The sequence below is a fragment of the Nerophis lumbriciformis genome, linkage group LG12, assembly GCF_033978685.3.
Source record: "Nerophis lumbriciformis linkage group LG12, RoL_Nlum_v2.1, whole genome shotgun sequence".
In the NCBI taxonomy this organism is placed as follows: domain Eukaryota; kingdom Metazoa; phylum Chordata; class Actinopteri; order Syngnathiformes; family Syngnathidae; genus Nerophis; species Nerophis lumbriciformis.
Genome location: NC_084559.2, coordinates 1328845 through 1345189, shown reverse-complemented (window position 1 = coordinate 1345189; position 16345 = coordinate 1328845). Strand labels below are relative to the sequence as shown.

The following is a 16345-nucleotide window of genomic DNA, read 5'->3' as shown; positions in this document are numbered from 1 at the left end:
CCCTGTTGTCTTCCCGTCTGAAAAAAGGATGTCTTCACTCAGGTCCGCATGGAGCTGGAGGGGGCGTGGCCTCCAGCTGCGGCTGAAAATCGGGAGATTTTCGGGAGAATATTTGTCCCGGGAGGTTTTCGGGAGAGGCGCTGAATTTCGGGAGTCTCCTGGAAAATTCGGGAGGGTTGGCAAGTATGTATGAGCCAGGTAACATAAGAACTACATTACCCAGAATGCCACAGTAGTGAAGAGCATGACCTGTTTAGGTTGTTGAATGTAGACTTGCCGGCAGCGGGATGTTTTTGACGAGTACACTGTGGAGTAAACTTTAAGAAGTCAGCCAACACGCCTCGTCTGCATCTTGTATGCATATTTTATATTTTAAAACAACACATATGTTTGCAAGGCCGTTTTCAAGAAGGATATTTAAAGAGAAACCACATCTTGTGAGACCATGTCGGCCAACCCCCGGAAGCGAGCTCAGCTGTCGATGAAATGTGAGTTCAGATATTTCATTTCTTTATTTTTTCACGTTTAAAATGTTTTTTTTGCAATTTTTAATTTTGACAGTACCACATAAGATATGTTTTAATTGCTGAAAATAACCCATTTTGTACAATGCACAGTAGTGCGTAAATGTGTTTCTGCATAGTATTTCTCCAGAAATGGTCATGTGGTGACATCAATGATGGTATTTTGAGAGGTAATTATTGAAGTCGGACATCACTGAAGGCCTAAGTGGGAAATGCACGGCCCGCCACTGAAAATTGGTCATTTATATTGGGCTATATACAGCGTTATCATATTACTGTATATACTGAACGCACACAATTGACAATATTAATTTAAAAACAAAAACACATAAATAAAAAAGTGCACGTTGGGTCAGAAAAAAACACAAAGGCTATTTCATCCCTACAAGCCTGTTTCGCAGGTTTCTCTGCTCTTCAGGGGATTTTATTGAAGTGTCTGTGGTTGTTACATATATATATTGGGGAACATTACATGGTGGGTGTGACCATTGTTACACCATGTAATGTACCTTAAAACAGCTGCTGCTTTGCACGCACCAATAATCCATCAGTGTTGGCGCTAGGAATATTCAAAATGGAGTCGCAGGGGCCTCATCAAGTCATAAAAATTGGGTCCCACTGTCAGAAAAATTTAATGTAAATTATCAAAAAAAATTCCGTTCTCTGGGTTCCCAGTGAACAGACGAAAGCTGTCTTTGTTGCACCCATACTTGCCAACCTTGAGACCTCCGATTTCGGGAGGTGGGGCGGGGGGCGTGGTTGTGGGCGTGGTTAAGATATAAATATATATAAGAAATACTTGACTTTCAGTGAATTCTAGCTATATATATATATATATATATATATATATATATAAAATAAATACTTGAATTTCAGTGTTCATTTACAAACTACAACTCACAAACACTTTAGAGTTAGGCTCCATCATCAGAATGTGCACTTAAACTTATAAAGATCACATGGATATTATTCAGTGAGTTGATTCACCAAAACTAACCTGTTATACAGGAGGAAAAAGCACACAGGACGTTTCAATTGTTCACAGACTGGTCGCGCTCATCGGAATGACAAGACACTTCCGGTCTGCAGGTGATAGCATTCAATTGGGAAGAAACGCCCCCTACTGACCAATGTGAATACTGATAAATGTGTAATGACAGCTCCAAAAACGAATTCAAACCACAAAAATAAAATAAATAAATCAACACAAAAATGTGACACATTATGGGTGGGTCACATATGCATGTACAGTAGATGGCAGTATTGTCCTGTTTAAAAGTGTCACAACATTGCTGTTTACGGCAGACGAACTGCTTTACGGTAGACACTGTTGTTGTGTGTTGTCAACACGTCACTCAGGTCCGCCTGAATTTCGGGAGTTTTTCGGGAGAAAATTTGTCCCGGGAGGTTTTCGGGAGAGGCGCTGAATTTCGGGAGTCTCCCGGAAAATCCGGGAGGGTTGGCAAGTATGGTTGCACCAAACCAAAGGCTTGGAAAATTCCGCTGTGTACGATGGGATGAGACGGGAGGGGTTATCTATTGTGATCCAAGACCTGCCCAAGCTCGATCGAGGACTAGCCCAAGCCAGAGGCATCTTTTTCTTTTGTCTTAATGTGACTGAAAACAATGGCTGTTTCCTTTAGAAACAGCTGTTATTATGTCCAAAGTCCAAATAAAAACAAATGGCGTACAATCTTTCGCCAGAGCACGGGTGACACTGTAAGAGGTTACAGGTCGACACGTTTCTCCTCAATTGAGCCAAATTGAATTATGTCTCTGTTTAATTCCTTGCTTCTTGTCTCGTTTAATAGATGTCATCGATGTTTGAACCTGACACCTACAGTACATTTTTGGAGGGCCCACTTTTTTGTAACCATTTTGAGAACAAATGATAAATGTATGCATTATCCTGTTATATCTCACATTCTATATTGTGTTTTGGAAAAAGATTGTCATAAACGTTACATTAAAAAAATACAAAATAAATACAAAAGAATAAAAATGTTTATGTTTCAGTTATATGTTTCACTTTCTTCTTTCCTTCATGGATCTAAACGTTACCGCTGCCGGTAGTTTTTTCTATATTTTTATTGTAATATTTTCAGAATGTGTTTGTTTTATTATTAGCCAAAGTAAGACAAAGAAAACAATCTGAAGTTGTCTTTCTTTATTTTGTTTTAATGCCATGATTTTAACAGTCCGGCCCGCGTGTGCACAGGTTTTCCTCCATGCTAAGCTAAAATGAGTTTGACACCCCTGATAATAATAATAGTAATAATAATAATACATTTTATTTGGTGTAGCGCTTTTCAGAGTACTCAAAAGACGCTTTACAGGATAAAAAATATAAATATAAAACAGTTCAAAGTAATAATATAAAATACAGGAAATATAAAAGCAGTACATTGTAAAATACATAATAATACTGGACTAGTGGAACGCCAAATAATCACTTAATGAACTATTCAAACACAGTGTTACTGTTCAAACTGTGGCCAAAAATAATAAATATACTCTTTAAAATAAAACCTCTGCCTTGTTTCTTTGTTTTTTTTAATATTTAGGCCTACTACGCTACTGTATTTTAATGTTGGTCATTATGGTAGTACTTGAGAGCCAAGTGTTTTATGAGGTGGTAAAAAAGTTTCAAACCCCCACTTCCAAATACGGTAATTGACGGAAATACACCTGAAAGATTACACCCATGGCAACTCATGTAACCAGGGATGGCAAATAAAATTGGTAACAGTAAAGTATTTTGATTGGCAGCTCGTTCCGAAGATTGCATCCAATAAGACAGTCTGCATACACCAATTTTTTTCAACCAGTGTGCCGCGGGAAATTATGCAACTTCACCTAATTGGTCCAAAAAATATTATTTGCAAAACAATGATTATAATATGCAAATAATGTGCAGGGTAACCATGTAATTAATACTCCATGCCAAAGCATTGCTTTGTAGAAGTCGGAATGTTTTGTCGTGATCCCAACATGCAGAGCACAGCGGCAGACAGTGTGCAGGTAAAAAGGTATGTTACGCTTAAACCAAAAATGAACAAAAGGCAAGTCCCGCTAGGAAATGGCACTGAAGCATAGGGATGGCGATGCAAAACGAAAGTAAAACTGAACTGATTGATAGCTAGGTTGGGTTGCCATCATCATATTTCAGTCATCAACAATTATATCATCTGAGAAATGGACATTAAAACAGTGTAGGTCTGACTTGGTAGGATATGTACAGCGAGCAGTGAACATAGTGAGTTCAGAAAGCATAAGACCAAGTATATTCATTTCATTATTTACATTTGATTAATTACAATCAGGGGAGGTGGGATGTGGAGGTGTTCTTTTAGTGCGGTTTTGAAGGAGGATAGAGATGCCCTTTCTTTTACACCTGTTGGGAGTGCATTCCATATTGATGTGGCATAGAAGGAGAATGAGTTAAGACCTTTTCTAGATCGGAATCTGGGTTTAACGTGGTTAGTGGAGCTCCCCCTGGTGTTGTGGTTATGGCGGTCATTTACGTTATGGAAGTAGTTTGACATGTACTTCGGTATCAGGGAGGTGTAGCGGATTTTATAGACTAGGCTCAGTGCAAGTTGTTTTACTCTGTCCTCCACCCTGAGCCAGCCCACTTTGGAGAAGTGGGTAGGAGTGAGGTGTGATCTGGGGTGGAGGTCTAAAAGTAATCTGACTAGCTTGTTCTGAGATGTTTGGAGTCTAGATTTGAGGGTTTTGGAGGTGCTAGGGTACCAGGAGGTGCATGCGTAATCGAAAAAGGGTTGAATGAGAGTTCCCGCTGGAATCTTCATGGTGCTTTTGTTGACCAGAGAGGAGATTCTATAGAGAAATCTCGTTCGTTGGTTGACCTTTTTGATTACCTTGGTTGCCATGTTATCACAGGAAAGATTAGCCTCTAGAATGGAACCTAGGTAGGTGACCTCATCTTTCCTGGTGATAACAATGTCACCCACTTTTATAGTGAAGTCACTGACTTTCTTAAGGTTGATTTGGGACCCAAATAGGATGGATTCCATTTTACCTAAGTGTATGGATAGCTTGTTGTCAGCGAGCCAGGTGCAAATTCTACAGAGTTCGGCACTGAGGATTTTTTCCACCTGTGATTTGTCATTGCCGGATACCAGCAGGGCCGAGTCATCCGCAAACAGGAACAATTCACAGTCGCATGCTGATGACATGTCGTTTACGTTAATTAGGAACAAGTAAAGGCCCTAACATACTGCCTTGGGGGACTCCACAGCTTACTGGGGGGGCATTCACCTCTACCACCTGTTTCCTCCCCTCCAAGTAAGATTGCATCCAGAATAATTCAGGCAAATGACAATGAATTGCACTTTTAACTCGCTACAAAGTGAACAAAAACAGAATGCTGGACGACAGCAAAGACTTACACGACATGACAATCAACAATGTCCCCACAAAGAGGGATAGCTTCCGCACAACTGAAATGGTCTTGTTTGCCAATACAAAGCAGGTCAAGGAATAGCACTCACAGGAAGGCATGAAGCTGCTACAGGAAAACACCAACAAAACAGGAAAAGCCACCAAAATAATAGCGCAAGACAGGAACTAAAGCACTACACACAGGAAAACAACAACAAACTACAGGTAAAAGCCAGTAAATTAGAATATTTTGAAAAAATTGATTTATTTCAGTAATTGCATTCAAAAGGTGTAACTTGTACATTATATTTATTCATTGCACACAGACTGATGCATTCAAATGTTTATTTCATTTAATTTTGATGATTTGAAGTGGCAACAAATGAAAATCCAAAATTCCGTGTGTCACAAAATTAGAATATTACTTAAGGCTAATACAAAAAAGGGATTTTTAGAAATGTTGGCCAACTGAAAAGTATGAAAATGAAAAATATGAGCATGTACAATACTCAATACTTGGTTGGAGCTCCTTTTGCCTCAATTACTGCGTTAATGCGGCGTGGCATGGAGTCGATGAGTTTCTGGCACTGCTCAGGTGTTATGAGAGCCCAGGTTGCTCTGATAGTGGCCTTCAACTCTTCTGCGTTTTTGGGTCTGGCATTCTGCATCTTCCTTTTCACAATACCCCACAGATTTTCTATGGGGCTAAGGTCAGGGGAGTTGGCGGGCCAATTTAGAGCAGAAATACCATGGTCCGTAAACCAGGCACGGGTAGATTTTGCGCTGTGTGCAGGCGCCAAGTCCTGTTGGAACTTGAAATCTCCATCTCCATAGAGCAGGTCAGCAGCAGGAAGCATGAAGTGCTCTAAAACTTGCTGGTAGACGGCCGCGTTGACCCTGGATCTCAGGAAACAGAGTGGACCGACACCAGCAGAGGACATGGCACCCCAAACCATCACCCAACCATGCAAATTTTGCATTTCCTTTGGAAATCGAGGTCCCAGAGTCTGGAGGAAGACAGGAGAGGCACAGGATCCACGTTGCCTGAAGTCTAGTGTAAAGTTTCCACCATCAGTGATGGTTTGGGGTGCCATGTCATCTGCTGGTGTCGGTCCACTCTGTTTCCTGAGATCCAGGGTCAACGCAGCCGTCTACCAGCAAGTTTTAGAGCACTTCATGCTTCCTGCTGCTGACCTGCTCTATGGAGATGGAGATTTCAAGTTCCAACAGGACTTGGCGCCTGCACACAGCGCAAAATCTACCCGTGCCTGGTTTACGGACCATGGTATTTCTGTTCTAAATTGGCCCGCCAACTCCCCTGACCTTAGCCCCATAGAAAATCTGTGGGGTATTGTGAAAAGGAAGATGCAGAATGCCAGACCCAAAAACGCAGAAGTGTTGAAGGCCACTATCAGAGCAACCTGGGCTCTCATAACACCTGAGCAGTGCCAGAAACTCATCGACTCCATGCCACGCCGCATTAACGCAGTAATTGAGGCAAAAGGAGCTCCAACCAAGTATTGAGTATTGTACATGCTCATATTTTTTCATTTTCATACTTTTCAGTTGGCCAACATTTCTAAAAAATCCCTTTTTTGTATTAGCCTTAAGTAATATTCTAATTTTGTGACACACGGAATTTTGGATTTTCATTTGTTGCCACTTCAAATCATCAAAATTAAATGAAATAAACATTTGAATGCATCAGTCTGTGTGCAATGAATAAATACAATGTACAAGTTACACCTTTTGAATGCAATTACTGAAATAAATCAAGTTTTTCAAAATATTCTCATTTACTGGCTTTTACCTGTATATATATATATATATATATATATATATATATATATATAAATAAATAAAAAGACAACCCGGTGGAGTTTCATTTTTTAACATTCCTTTTCAATGAAAAAAATGTGCCTTGGCTTAAAAAAATGTTGAAAAACAACAGCATACACAAACAATCATGTTTTTCTATTGTATTATTTATATTGCTTGTGTATGTGTAGGAATATGACAGAACTGTTGATCAGCTCATGCAAATGCATTATTTTTTTCCCATTATTTCTGACTATTGCATATTGCATGTTGTTATTATATTGAGTTGGAAGGCATCAGCCGAAACTTGGCGCAAGCTCATGATCGCCACATGCAACAACGCAGCATCTTTTACCTCACTTTTGTCCTCAAGGTATCCTCCTTCAAAAGGCGCGATGAGAGCCTCCAGCTGTAAGAGCAAGTAGTCCAGGGTGCATGAATGAAGCGTTTTAATTGTGCTGCCGCAGACCTCCTGTCAAGCTCACTACTACATCAGATCGTGGTGCGTTCACTTGCCTCCCGTGTGTCGCAGCACTTGTAAAAAAACAACAACAATAATTCAATAAATAGAACACTAAATCATAATATATTCAAAAGTTGATTGCGTTGGTGAATAATTGCTAATTATTCGTCGTGTTTTACGAATTGTCAGGGCAAGCCTTTTTTACCCCCTCTCATCCACAACAGAGCAGGATGCTGTCGGTCACAGTGTCTCCGCCCATCCACACTGGAGCAAAATGCACGACTTTTCAGGAAATGTCACGTAGTTATTTTTTATTGTTATGAAAAATGTATTTTTTTTCGAACTACGCTTGTAAAAACGTAAGTAAAATTTTAGGCGAGTATTAATAACAATGTACTGTTTACTATTGCACCGTAAAGTACACGTAAATAGATAGACGCTATTCCAATTCCGGCTTTTCAGAGTAAAAGCCAAACAAATGTCGCTGAACATTTATTTATGGTCAAATTCGTGTAGAGATATGTATACAACTATATATATATTTTTTTTTTAATAAAAAATAGTCAGAAAAATTACCAATTATCATTTCTTTTTGTTTTGTTCCGTACACATTTTTTCTCTTATTCTGGTAATATCAAATACCGGAAATAAAAATGTATCCACCTTACTACCGGCTGATTTGGCCAATCAGAGCTAACACATGAGCCTGATAAAATGAGTGCGCTCGTTTTACGTGCCGATAATACAATCGCGGGCGGATTCTAGACACTCGATGTAAAAAACAAAACAAAAAAAACACCGGAGTCACAAATCGAGTTCACCAAATGGGAATGCCACCTTTAAACAGCCACAGAAAGTGTGGAGTCAGTAGGTACAAAAGTGCAATAAAACAACTTTGTGCTGAATATAACCGGTGAGTAACTACTTACAATACTTCAACAGCCATTAACTACTAATGTTTGCGTGTTGTTGTTTTTTTTGTATACAATACTATTGACTGTACTGTTGCTAACATTAGCTTGCGTTGTTATGCTTAAAGTAAACGCAATATTGCTCGGGAAGTAGACCCCGAAAGGGACAAGCGGTAGGAAATGGATGGATGGACGCAGGTATACTAGTTAGTACTGCATGTGTGTTCTGTATTGTTTCGTCACTGAGGTAAAAACGTAACTCGTTTGTTTAGTTTCAGACTAAATTGTTTTACATTGCTCTTTTACTTGCACATACAAGCTAATTTTGTAGCATCATGTTATGGCTTTTTTAGTAAGTGTACCTTGCCTTGGTTAGTCATTCACGAACTACTGTTTGAGCTGTATTTGAAGTACCCGATAAAAATGCATTTGTTGATTTGTACAATGACATTGTGTGTGTGTGTGTGTGTGTGTGTGTGTGTGTGTGTGTGTGTGTATTTATATATATATATATGTGTGTGTGTGTGTGTGTGTATTTATATATATATGTGTGTATGTGTGTGTGTATATATATATATATATATATATATATATATATATATATATATATATATATATACTGTACATATCAGAGGTGGGACCAAGTCATTGTTTTGCAAGTCACAAGTAAGTCTCAAGTCTTTGCCCTCAAGTCCGAGTCAAGTCCCGAGTCAAGACAGGCAAGCCCCGAGTCAAGTCCAAAGTCAAGACTGGAAAGTCTCAAGTCAAGTCCTAAGTCCTGCATTTTGAGTTTCGAGTCCTTTCAAGTCCTTTTAACCACAGACTAATATATTAACACAGATTGTGTATGCTTTTCAAACGCTGTATTTATTTATTAAAACAAGTGCATTTTAAATTGCAGGAAAGAAAATTGTGCTGACATTGCACTTTATAATAGCACTATTAACCAGTCATTTTAAACATTAACTCATTCCTTTACAGAACAAACACATTGAAAAATAAAGTGCAAATGTACTTATTTGTACAAAAGTGTTAACATTGAAAAAACATGACATATACGTGAACATAACAAAAAAGTTGTACTTTTTATATGTCAGGGCCCTATGCTGCATTGCATTTGCAAAAGACCAAATTAGCCAAGAGCCTGTCAGTCATTTGTGCACGATGGGGGCGTAGTATGATGCCACCATGGCTGAAAACTCGCTCCACTGGAGCACTGGAGGCAGGCACTGCCAAGACTCTCATGGCCACTCGGAACAGTGAAGGAAGAGTCTTCATGTTCAATGCCCAGAACAAAAGGGGGGAGAGAGTTGTTTTGGGTTGGTGCACTACTTGTAAGTGTATCTTGTGTTTTTTATGTTGATTTAATTAAAAAAAGAAAAAGAAAAAAAATATATTTCTTGTGCGGCCCGATACCAATCGATCCACGGACCAGTACCGGGCCGCGGCCCGGTGGTTGGGGACCACTGAGGTAAACAACCAACAGTATGTCAGAAAGCTAGCTAAAACGGTACACATATTCATAATATAGTATACATTTTAACTGACCTTTATTTTACTATTTTTGTCTTTTTTTAGGTGGCTAAAATACGCGGTGCTGCTGACCGCCGTCTAATGTTACGTGTGATATATTGACTAACGTAACCCTGCTTAAAAAAAATCACTGAACAAAAAGTATGAATAAGGTAGTGAACTGCAACAGATTCCCGTGTTTGCAATAACGTTATAACGTTAGCAGTGAGTTTACAGCCTCACTGATTTAACTACAAAGCAAATAAAAGTCACGTTACTTAGCCAATAAACGTTATCTTACATTCAAAACTTACCGTTCTTTGTGCAACTTCAAATGCCGGACGAAGTTGGAAGTTGTTGCCTCTCCATCAGTCATTTTCGAACCGCATGTGTTGCATACTGCAAACCGTTTTGTGTTGACCACCTCGTAATTTTTATACCCAAACAAAATTATTTTAGGTATAATTTTTTGTTCACTGGCGTGTGGTTTGGACATGTCTTCTTCGTTGGTTGTCCTGCAATTTGATTGGATGAATGCTGTGTGATGAAAACAAAGTAGATCTAATTTGATTGGCTGTTGTACTGAGACCACACCAGCTGACACACGCAACGCTGATAGACAAGTACACAATGAAAAATACGGAGCGCTCCCGAATAAAACTTTTTCATCTTTGAGTTTTGGGGAAAGTAGCAAGTCATGTCAAGTCATGTCAATTCAAAAGGCTCAAGTCCAAGTGAAGTCACAAGTCATTGATGTTAAAGTCTAAGTCGAGTTGCAAGTCTTTTTACATTTTGTCAAGTCGAGTCTAAAGTCATCAAATTCATGACTCGAGTCCAAGTCATGTGACTCGAGTCCACACCTCTGGTACATATACATACATACATACATACAGTCGTGCTCATAAGTTTACATACGGGATACAGGACTCTCTGAAAAATTGTGGTGTGGCTGTTTCAAGATGCACTTGAATAAAAATGGGCTGCATGGTCGAGTCGCCAGAAGAAAGCCATTTCTGCGCAAATGTCACAAAGCATCCCGCTTACATTACGCCAAACAGCACAGAGACAAGCCTCAAAACTTCTGGAACAAAGTAATTTGGAGTGATGAGACCAAAATGTAACTTTTTGGCCACTCGACCATGCAGCCCATTTTTCTTCAAGTGCCTCCTTATTGTGCATCTTGAAACAGCCACACCACAATTTTTCAGAGAGTCCTGTATTTCAGCTGAAGTTATTTGTGGATTTTTCTTTGCATCTGGAACAATTTTCCTGGCAAGTTGTGGCTGAAATCTTTGCTGGTCTACCTGAATCCCTCATTTCCCACTTCTTAATCAGCGTTTGAACACTGCTGATTGGCATTCTCAATTCCTTGGATATCTTTTTATACCCCTTTCCTGTTTTATGCAGTTCAATTACCTATTCTCGCAGATCTTTTGACAATTATTTTGCCTTCCCCATGACTCAGAATCCAGAAACATGTGTGCAGCACTGGATGTAAGATGCAATGGTCTGTCAGAAGCCCAGAAACTCACTGACCTTTTATACACACATTAATTACAAACAAACATGTCACAGGTGAGGATTGGAACCTTGATTAGCCAGTCAAACCTGTTTGTGTCAACTTTTGTGCATGTTATCAGATCAAAGTCACTGGGGTATGTAAACTTTTGATCAGGGTCATTTGGGTACTTTCTTTTGTCATTTTGATTTAAAAAGAGTAAACAGTAAATAAATAGCTTCACACAACCATTAAGCATGAGTGGAAGAAAGGTTGTTGTGTTATCATTCATATTATCTGAAGAATGGCCAATAAATCATACATTCTCCCAGGGTATGTAAACTTATGAGCACGACTGTATATATGTGTGTGTGTGTGTAGTGCTTTCTTTTCCTATATTCAAACACATTGTTACTGTTCAAACTGTTTGTAATGTTACAGTGGCCAAAATATAAAATATATTTGTTAAATCAAACCTCTGCCTTGGTTTTTAATGAATGCTTATGCCCACTGCGCTACTGTATTTTATGTTAGTCATGAAGAGCCAAGTGTTTTCCAAGGTAGTAGTTGGTAAAAAAATGAATAAAAAGGTTTTAGAACCACTGTTCTATACTAACAGTGTAGTGGTGTAATTTAAACATTGTTCTCTGGACAAACTCCTTCTGTGCACTCATTTTAAACAAATATTTGTTATTAGGGCCCGCATGGCCCATTGTATAAGGACTCCCAAAGGGAGTCCTTATGCAATGGGACATAAGGACCTATTGAATTTGTAAGGTTTTATTATTATTATTCTTCCGCAACTTTGCGCTGTAATTTGACCCCCTTAGCATGCTTCAAAACTCACCAAATTTTACACACACAATCAGTAATATACGGCAAAATTTTTTATCAAAAAACCAAAACTCAAAATTGCGCTCTAGCGCCCTCTAGAAAGAAAACTGCTTATAACTCCCAGTACGAATGTTGTAGAGACATGAAACAAAAACCTCTATGTAGGTCTTACTTAGACCTACTTTTCATTAATTAATTTCCTCGGGCAAAAATCAACAGGAAGTTGGCAATTCCCCCTTCAAGACAAAAAAGTGCTAAAAACAGTAACTTTTGCCTCTTTGAGCTGTATTTTCACCCTCTCAACATGCTTCAAAACTCACCAAACTGAACATACACATCAGGGTTGGCAAAAATTGCGATCTAATAAAAAACCTAACACCAAATCTCAAAATTGCGCTCTAGCGCAATTTTTGAATAAAACGCAGAAAAAACTGCTCCTCGGAAGAAAAAAATGACAAAACTGCCTGTAACTCCCACTGGGAAGGTCGGAGAGACATGAAACAAAAACCCTCTATGTAGGTCTCACTTAGACCTACATTTCATATATTGACAACCCCCAGCAAAAATCAACAGGAAGTTTGCAATTTCCCCTTCAAAACAAAATTTTTTTATAAACCGGTCACTTCTCTTCAAACATTATCTCCTCTGAGCGCGTTTGTTGTATCAGCTTCAAAATAACACAGGAGAGAGATTGAACCCTTCCAAATAAAAGTTATCGAAATAATTTTTCTAACTGCTCCGGTTTTGATTTTATGAGCCTTCAAAGAACCGCTGCGCTGATGCTGCTGCGCTGCTGTTTTTTTAAGATGGCTGCTTAAAAGCAGGAAGCACCAACGTGCCCACACAATGCAGACAAGGTAGGTACACTAGACAAAAGTCTTGGGACACTTCAGACTAAAAGTAGACAAAAGTATTGGGACACTTGGGACTAAAACTTTACAAAAGTATTGGGACACTTAGGACTAGCACCTGCCAAATACGCGGGCCCGACCAATGCTGCTTGCAGCTTTAATTTGTTTTTGCTTTTGTCTTGTCACCGCCAGATATGACTGAGTTTTGAACGCACAAAAGCCTGTCATCAATCCCCCAAGACATCCATGTGTATCATTTTCTTCAAGTTTGACCCGCGGCCCGCATCAAAAAATGCCTACAGGTATTCTTACACTATCTCTGAATGTATAATGAAAATATCATGTTTTCCCTGCATATATAGTACATCAGGCATATTTAAGAGAGAAACTGCATTTTTTAAAAGGTGTGCCTATTGTTTATTCACTGTAACTCGTATAGATGTACAATGTTGTATACATTATCTTTAATATCAGTGCTCAATTACAAGGAGCCAAGGAAACATGATTGTTTTTGCATTACCTGTGTACAAGGTATGTGGAAAAACCCTTATTATTTCCTTTTTTCCTGAAAGGGGAACTGCACTTTAAAACAAATGTTGCCTATCATTCACAATCCTTATGTAAGACAAGACATGTGTTTTTCTTTTTTTAATGCATTCTAAATAGTAAATAAATGCGATAAAAAGTCCGCTTACACTAGAGCAGGGGTGCTCACACTTTTTCTGCAGGCGAGCTACTTTTCAATTGATCAAGTCGTGGGGATCTACCTCATTCATATATATAATTTATATTTACTTATTTATGAAATATATGTTTTTGTTAATAAGTTAAAGGTGTTTAATGATAATGCAAGCATGTTTAACACATAGTTAATATTGTTAATAAATTAAAGGTGTTTAATGATAATGCAATCATGTTTAACACATAGTTAATATTGTTAATAAATTAAAGGTGTTTAATGATAATACAAGAATGTTTAATACATATAGTTAATATTGTTAATAAATTAAAGGTGTTTAATGATAATACAAGAATGTTTAATACATATAGTTAATATTGTTAACAAGTTAAAGGTGTTTAATGATAATACAAGCATGTTTAATACATATAGTTAATATTATTAATAAGTTAAAGGTGTTTAAAGATAATACAAGCATGTTTAACACATATAGTTAATATTGTTAAAGGTGTTTAATGATAATACAAGCATGTTAAACACATATAGTTAATATTGTTAATAAGTTAATGGTGTTTAAAGATAATGCAAGCATGTTTAACACATATAGTTAATATTGTTAACAAGTTAAGGTGTTTAAAGATAATACAAGCATGTTTAACACATATAGATTCCTTTCTTTCATGAAGACAAGAATATAAGTTGGTGTATTACCTGATTCTGATGACTTGCAGTGATTGGAATCAGACAGTGGTGCTAAAAACGTCCGCATTTTCGAATGGAGGAGAAAAAAGTCCTCCTTTCTGTCCAATACTACATGAAAGTGGTTGGTTTTTGGCATCTTATTTGTCCAGCTTCCGTACTCCTTTGTATACACTTTACAAGAAATACATTGTCGGCAAACTCCGTAGCTTGCTAGCTTGTGCACGCCAGCTTTCTGAGACCCTTGTTTTGTTAGCGCAACTGTGCAGTCGGTCTTTGGAGTTTTGACAACAGGTACGGCGCCAGAGTCTGTTGAAATAAAGTGTTTCTCGCCTTCCAGTCGGTAATTTTAATGAGCTGGCAGCAGCCAGCGTCATCTCAGAAGACCCTCGGGTGCCGTGAATGTCAATCGAGTGACGAAAGTGACGTCATAGTGAAGATTTATGATCGCTCATTTTTAGGAGTATTTTTTTAATGCCTGGCTGGTGATCGACTGACACACCCTCCGCGATCGACCGGTAGCTCGCGATCGACGTAATGAGCCCCCATGCACTAGAGCCTATGGAAGTTGCTCTATTCTGCCTTTTAAAGAGCTTAAAAAAACACTTTCAAACACTTCCATCAACGTTTTATATACACGCTGTAAGTATATATGTAACGTAGTAACAGGCACATTCATGATAAAATGTTTAATTTTTTTGCTCATTTTAAGCCAGGGGTCGGCAACCCAAAATACTATCAAAATGACTTTAAAAGTCTTATATAAGTGTCATAATGAAGGCAACACACGATATGTCTATATTAGCCTACTATCAAAGGCTGATGCAAATCTTCGTTGACAGAAATTTTGTATTTTAATATTTATTTTACACATTTGTGCAACATTGGAAATCATTAGTAAAACGGTGACTTCTCACAGGATGAGATAACTCCTGGAAATTACTGGCTCAGAATGGCCAAAGGTATAGATGTGTGTGTCCAAGTTAAAGGAAACAGCAGGCTGTCTTCTTCTAATGGATTTTTAACAATCTTTGCGAGCTGGGTAACGTTTGCTGTGGTCTGGAACAACATGGCACACAAACAACTATAAGAAATGCAGCCAATATTACATACAGATAATGTGTCATGAGATATGCAAATATAAACTAAATACACAGAGGACATTAAGGAAATTAAATGAGCTCAAATATACCTATAAACGAGGCATAACAATGCAATATGTACATACAGCTAGCCTAAATAGCATGCTAGCATTGATTAGCTTGCTGTCATGCACTGACCAAATATGCCTGATTAGCACACCGCACAAGTCAATAACATCAACAAAGCGCACAGAGTAAAAAGTTTGGTGGACAAAATGAGACAAAGAAGAAGTGGCATAAAACACGTATTTCTGTGGCAGCGTCGGAGAAAGTTGTACATGTAAACAAACTACGATGAGTTGAAGGACTGCTGAAATTAGTAGGACAGAACTTCACTCTCCAAATATTGTCATCGGTGAAGCATGTTTAATGTAAACAGTGGGATACATCTTTTTCCATTTTCACACATCTCTAAAAGAGGTCCAGGGAGCCACTAGGGCGGCGCTAAAGATCCAAAGGTTGCTGACCGCCGTTTTAAGCGAATGGCATTAAACAAGGTTCGCTCTTCCATTCGACAATAACGACTACTTCCAATCATGGCACACTCCAAGGGAGCTAACAAACGTAATTAAACATCACTTACTGTACAATGTCTGCTCTAACTGGAATGCCAATTTATAGGATGTTGATATATTCCTGTTTAGATGAAGAATTAATCATAATCCTTGCAAAGAAAAAAGGTGGGTGGAACCAAGCGTCTCTTTGGATCTGTTTCGCCATTTCCAGGTCTAAGTTGGCTGTCAAAGTGTACCAACCTCTCAGTTTATAGCAACAACCTTCTACATGATTTATATTCTAGAATTAACTTTCACAAGCTCAGAGGCGAGAAAGCCGCTCACCAGCTGATGTTGTCAATACAGCAGCATAAGGTAGTTACCTCTCTCTAAACCAGGGATGGGCAAACTACGGCCGGTGGGCCACATCCGGCTCGTCGGCCCTTTTAATCCGGCCCGCCAAATATTAGAACAAAATTGAGCAAAGATCTGTTTTGAGCACAGGTGTCAAACTCA

At 38.5% G+C, this 16345-nt stretch overlaps 2 protein-coding genes across 3 annotated transcripts in view; one reads left to right on the top strand and one right to left on the bottom strand.

Moving 5' to 3' along the window:
- Window positions 1-7347, bottom strand: part of LOC133623017 (splicing regulator ARVCF-like) — a 670015-nt gene extending 662668 nt beyond the window's left edge. The window contains exon 1 of the mRNA XM_072914236.1: window positions 7102-7347. The gene's annotated coding sequence lies outside the window, so the exon portion shown is untranslated. The remainder of the gene's footprint in view (window positions 1-7101) is intronic.
- Window positions 7348-8032: 685 nt separating this feature from the next.
- LOC140679237 (transport and Golgi organization 2 homolog) overlaps window positions 8033-16345 on the top strand; it is a 71890-nt gene continuing 63577 nt past the window's right edge. For both annotated transcript variants that reach the window (XM_072914234.1, XM_072914235.1), the window contains exons 1-2: window positions 8033-8122; window positions 13008-13117. In XM_072914234.1, the coding sequence (XP_072770335.1) occupies window positions 13062-13117 (56 nt within the window). In that variant the 5' untranslated portion in view covers window positions 8033-8122; window positions 13008-13061. The remainder of the gene's footprint in view (window positions 8123-13007; window positions 13118-16345) is intronic.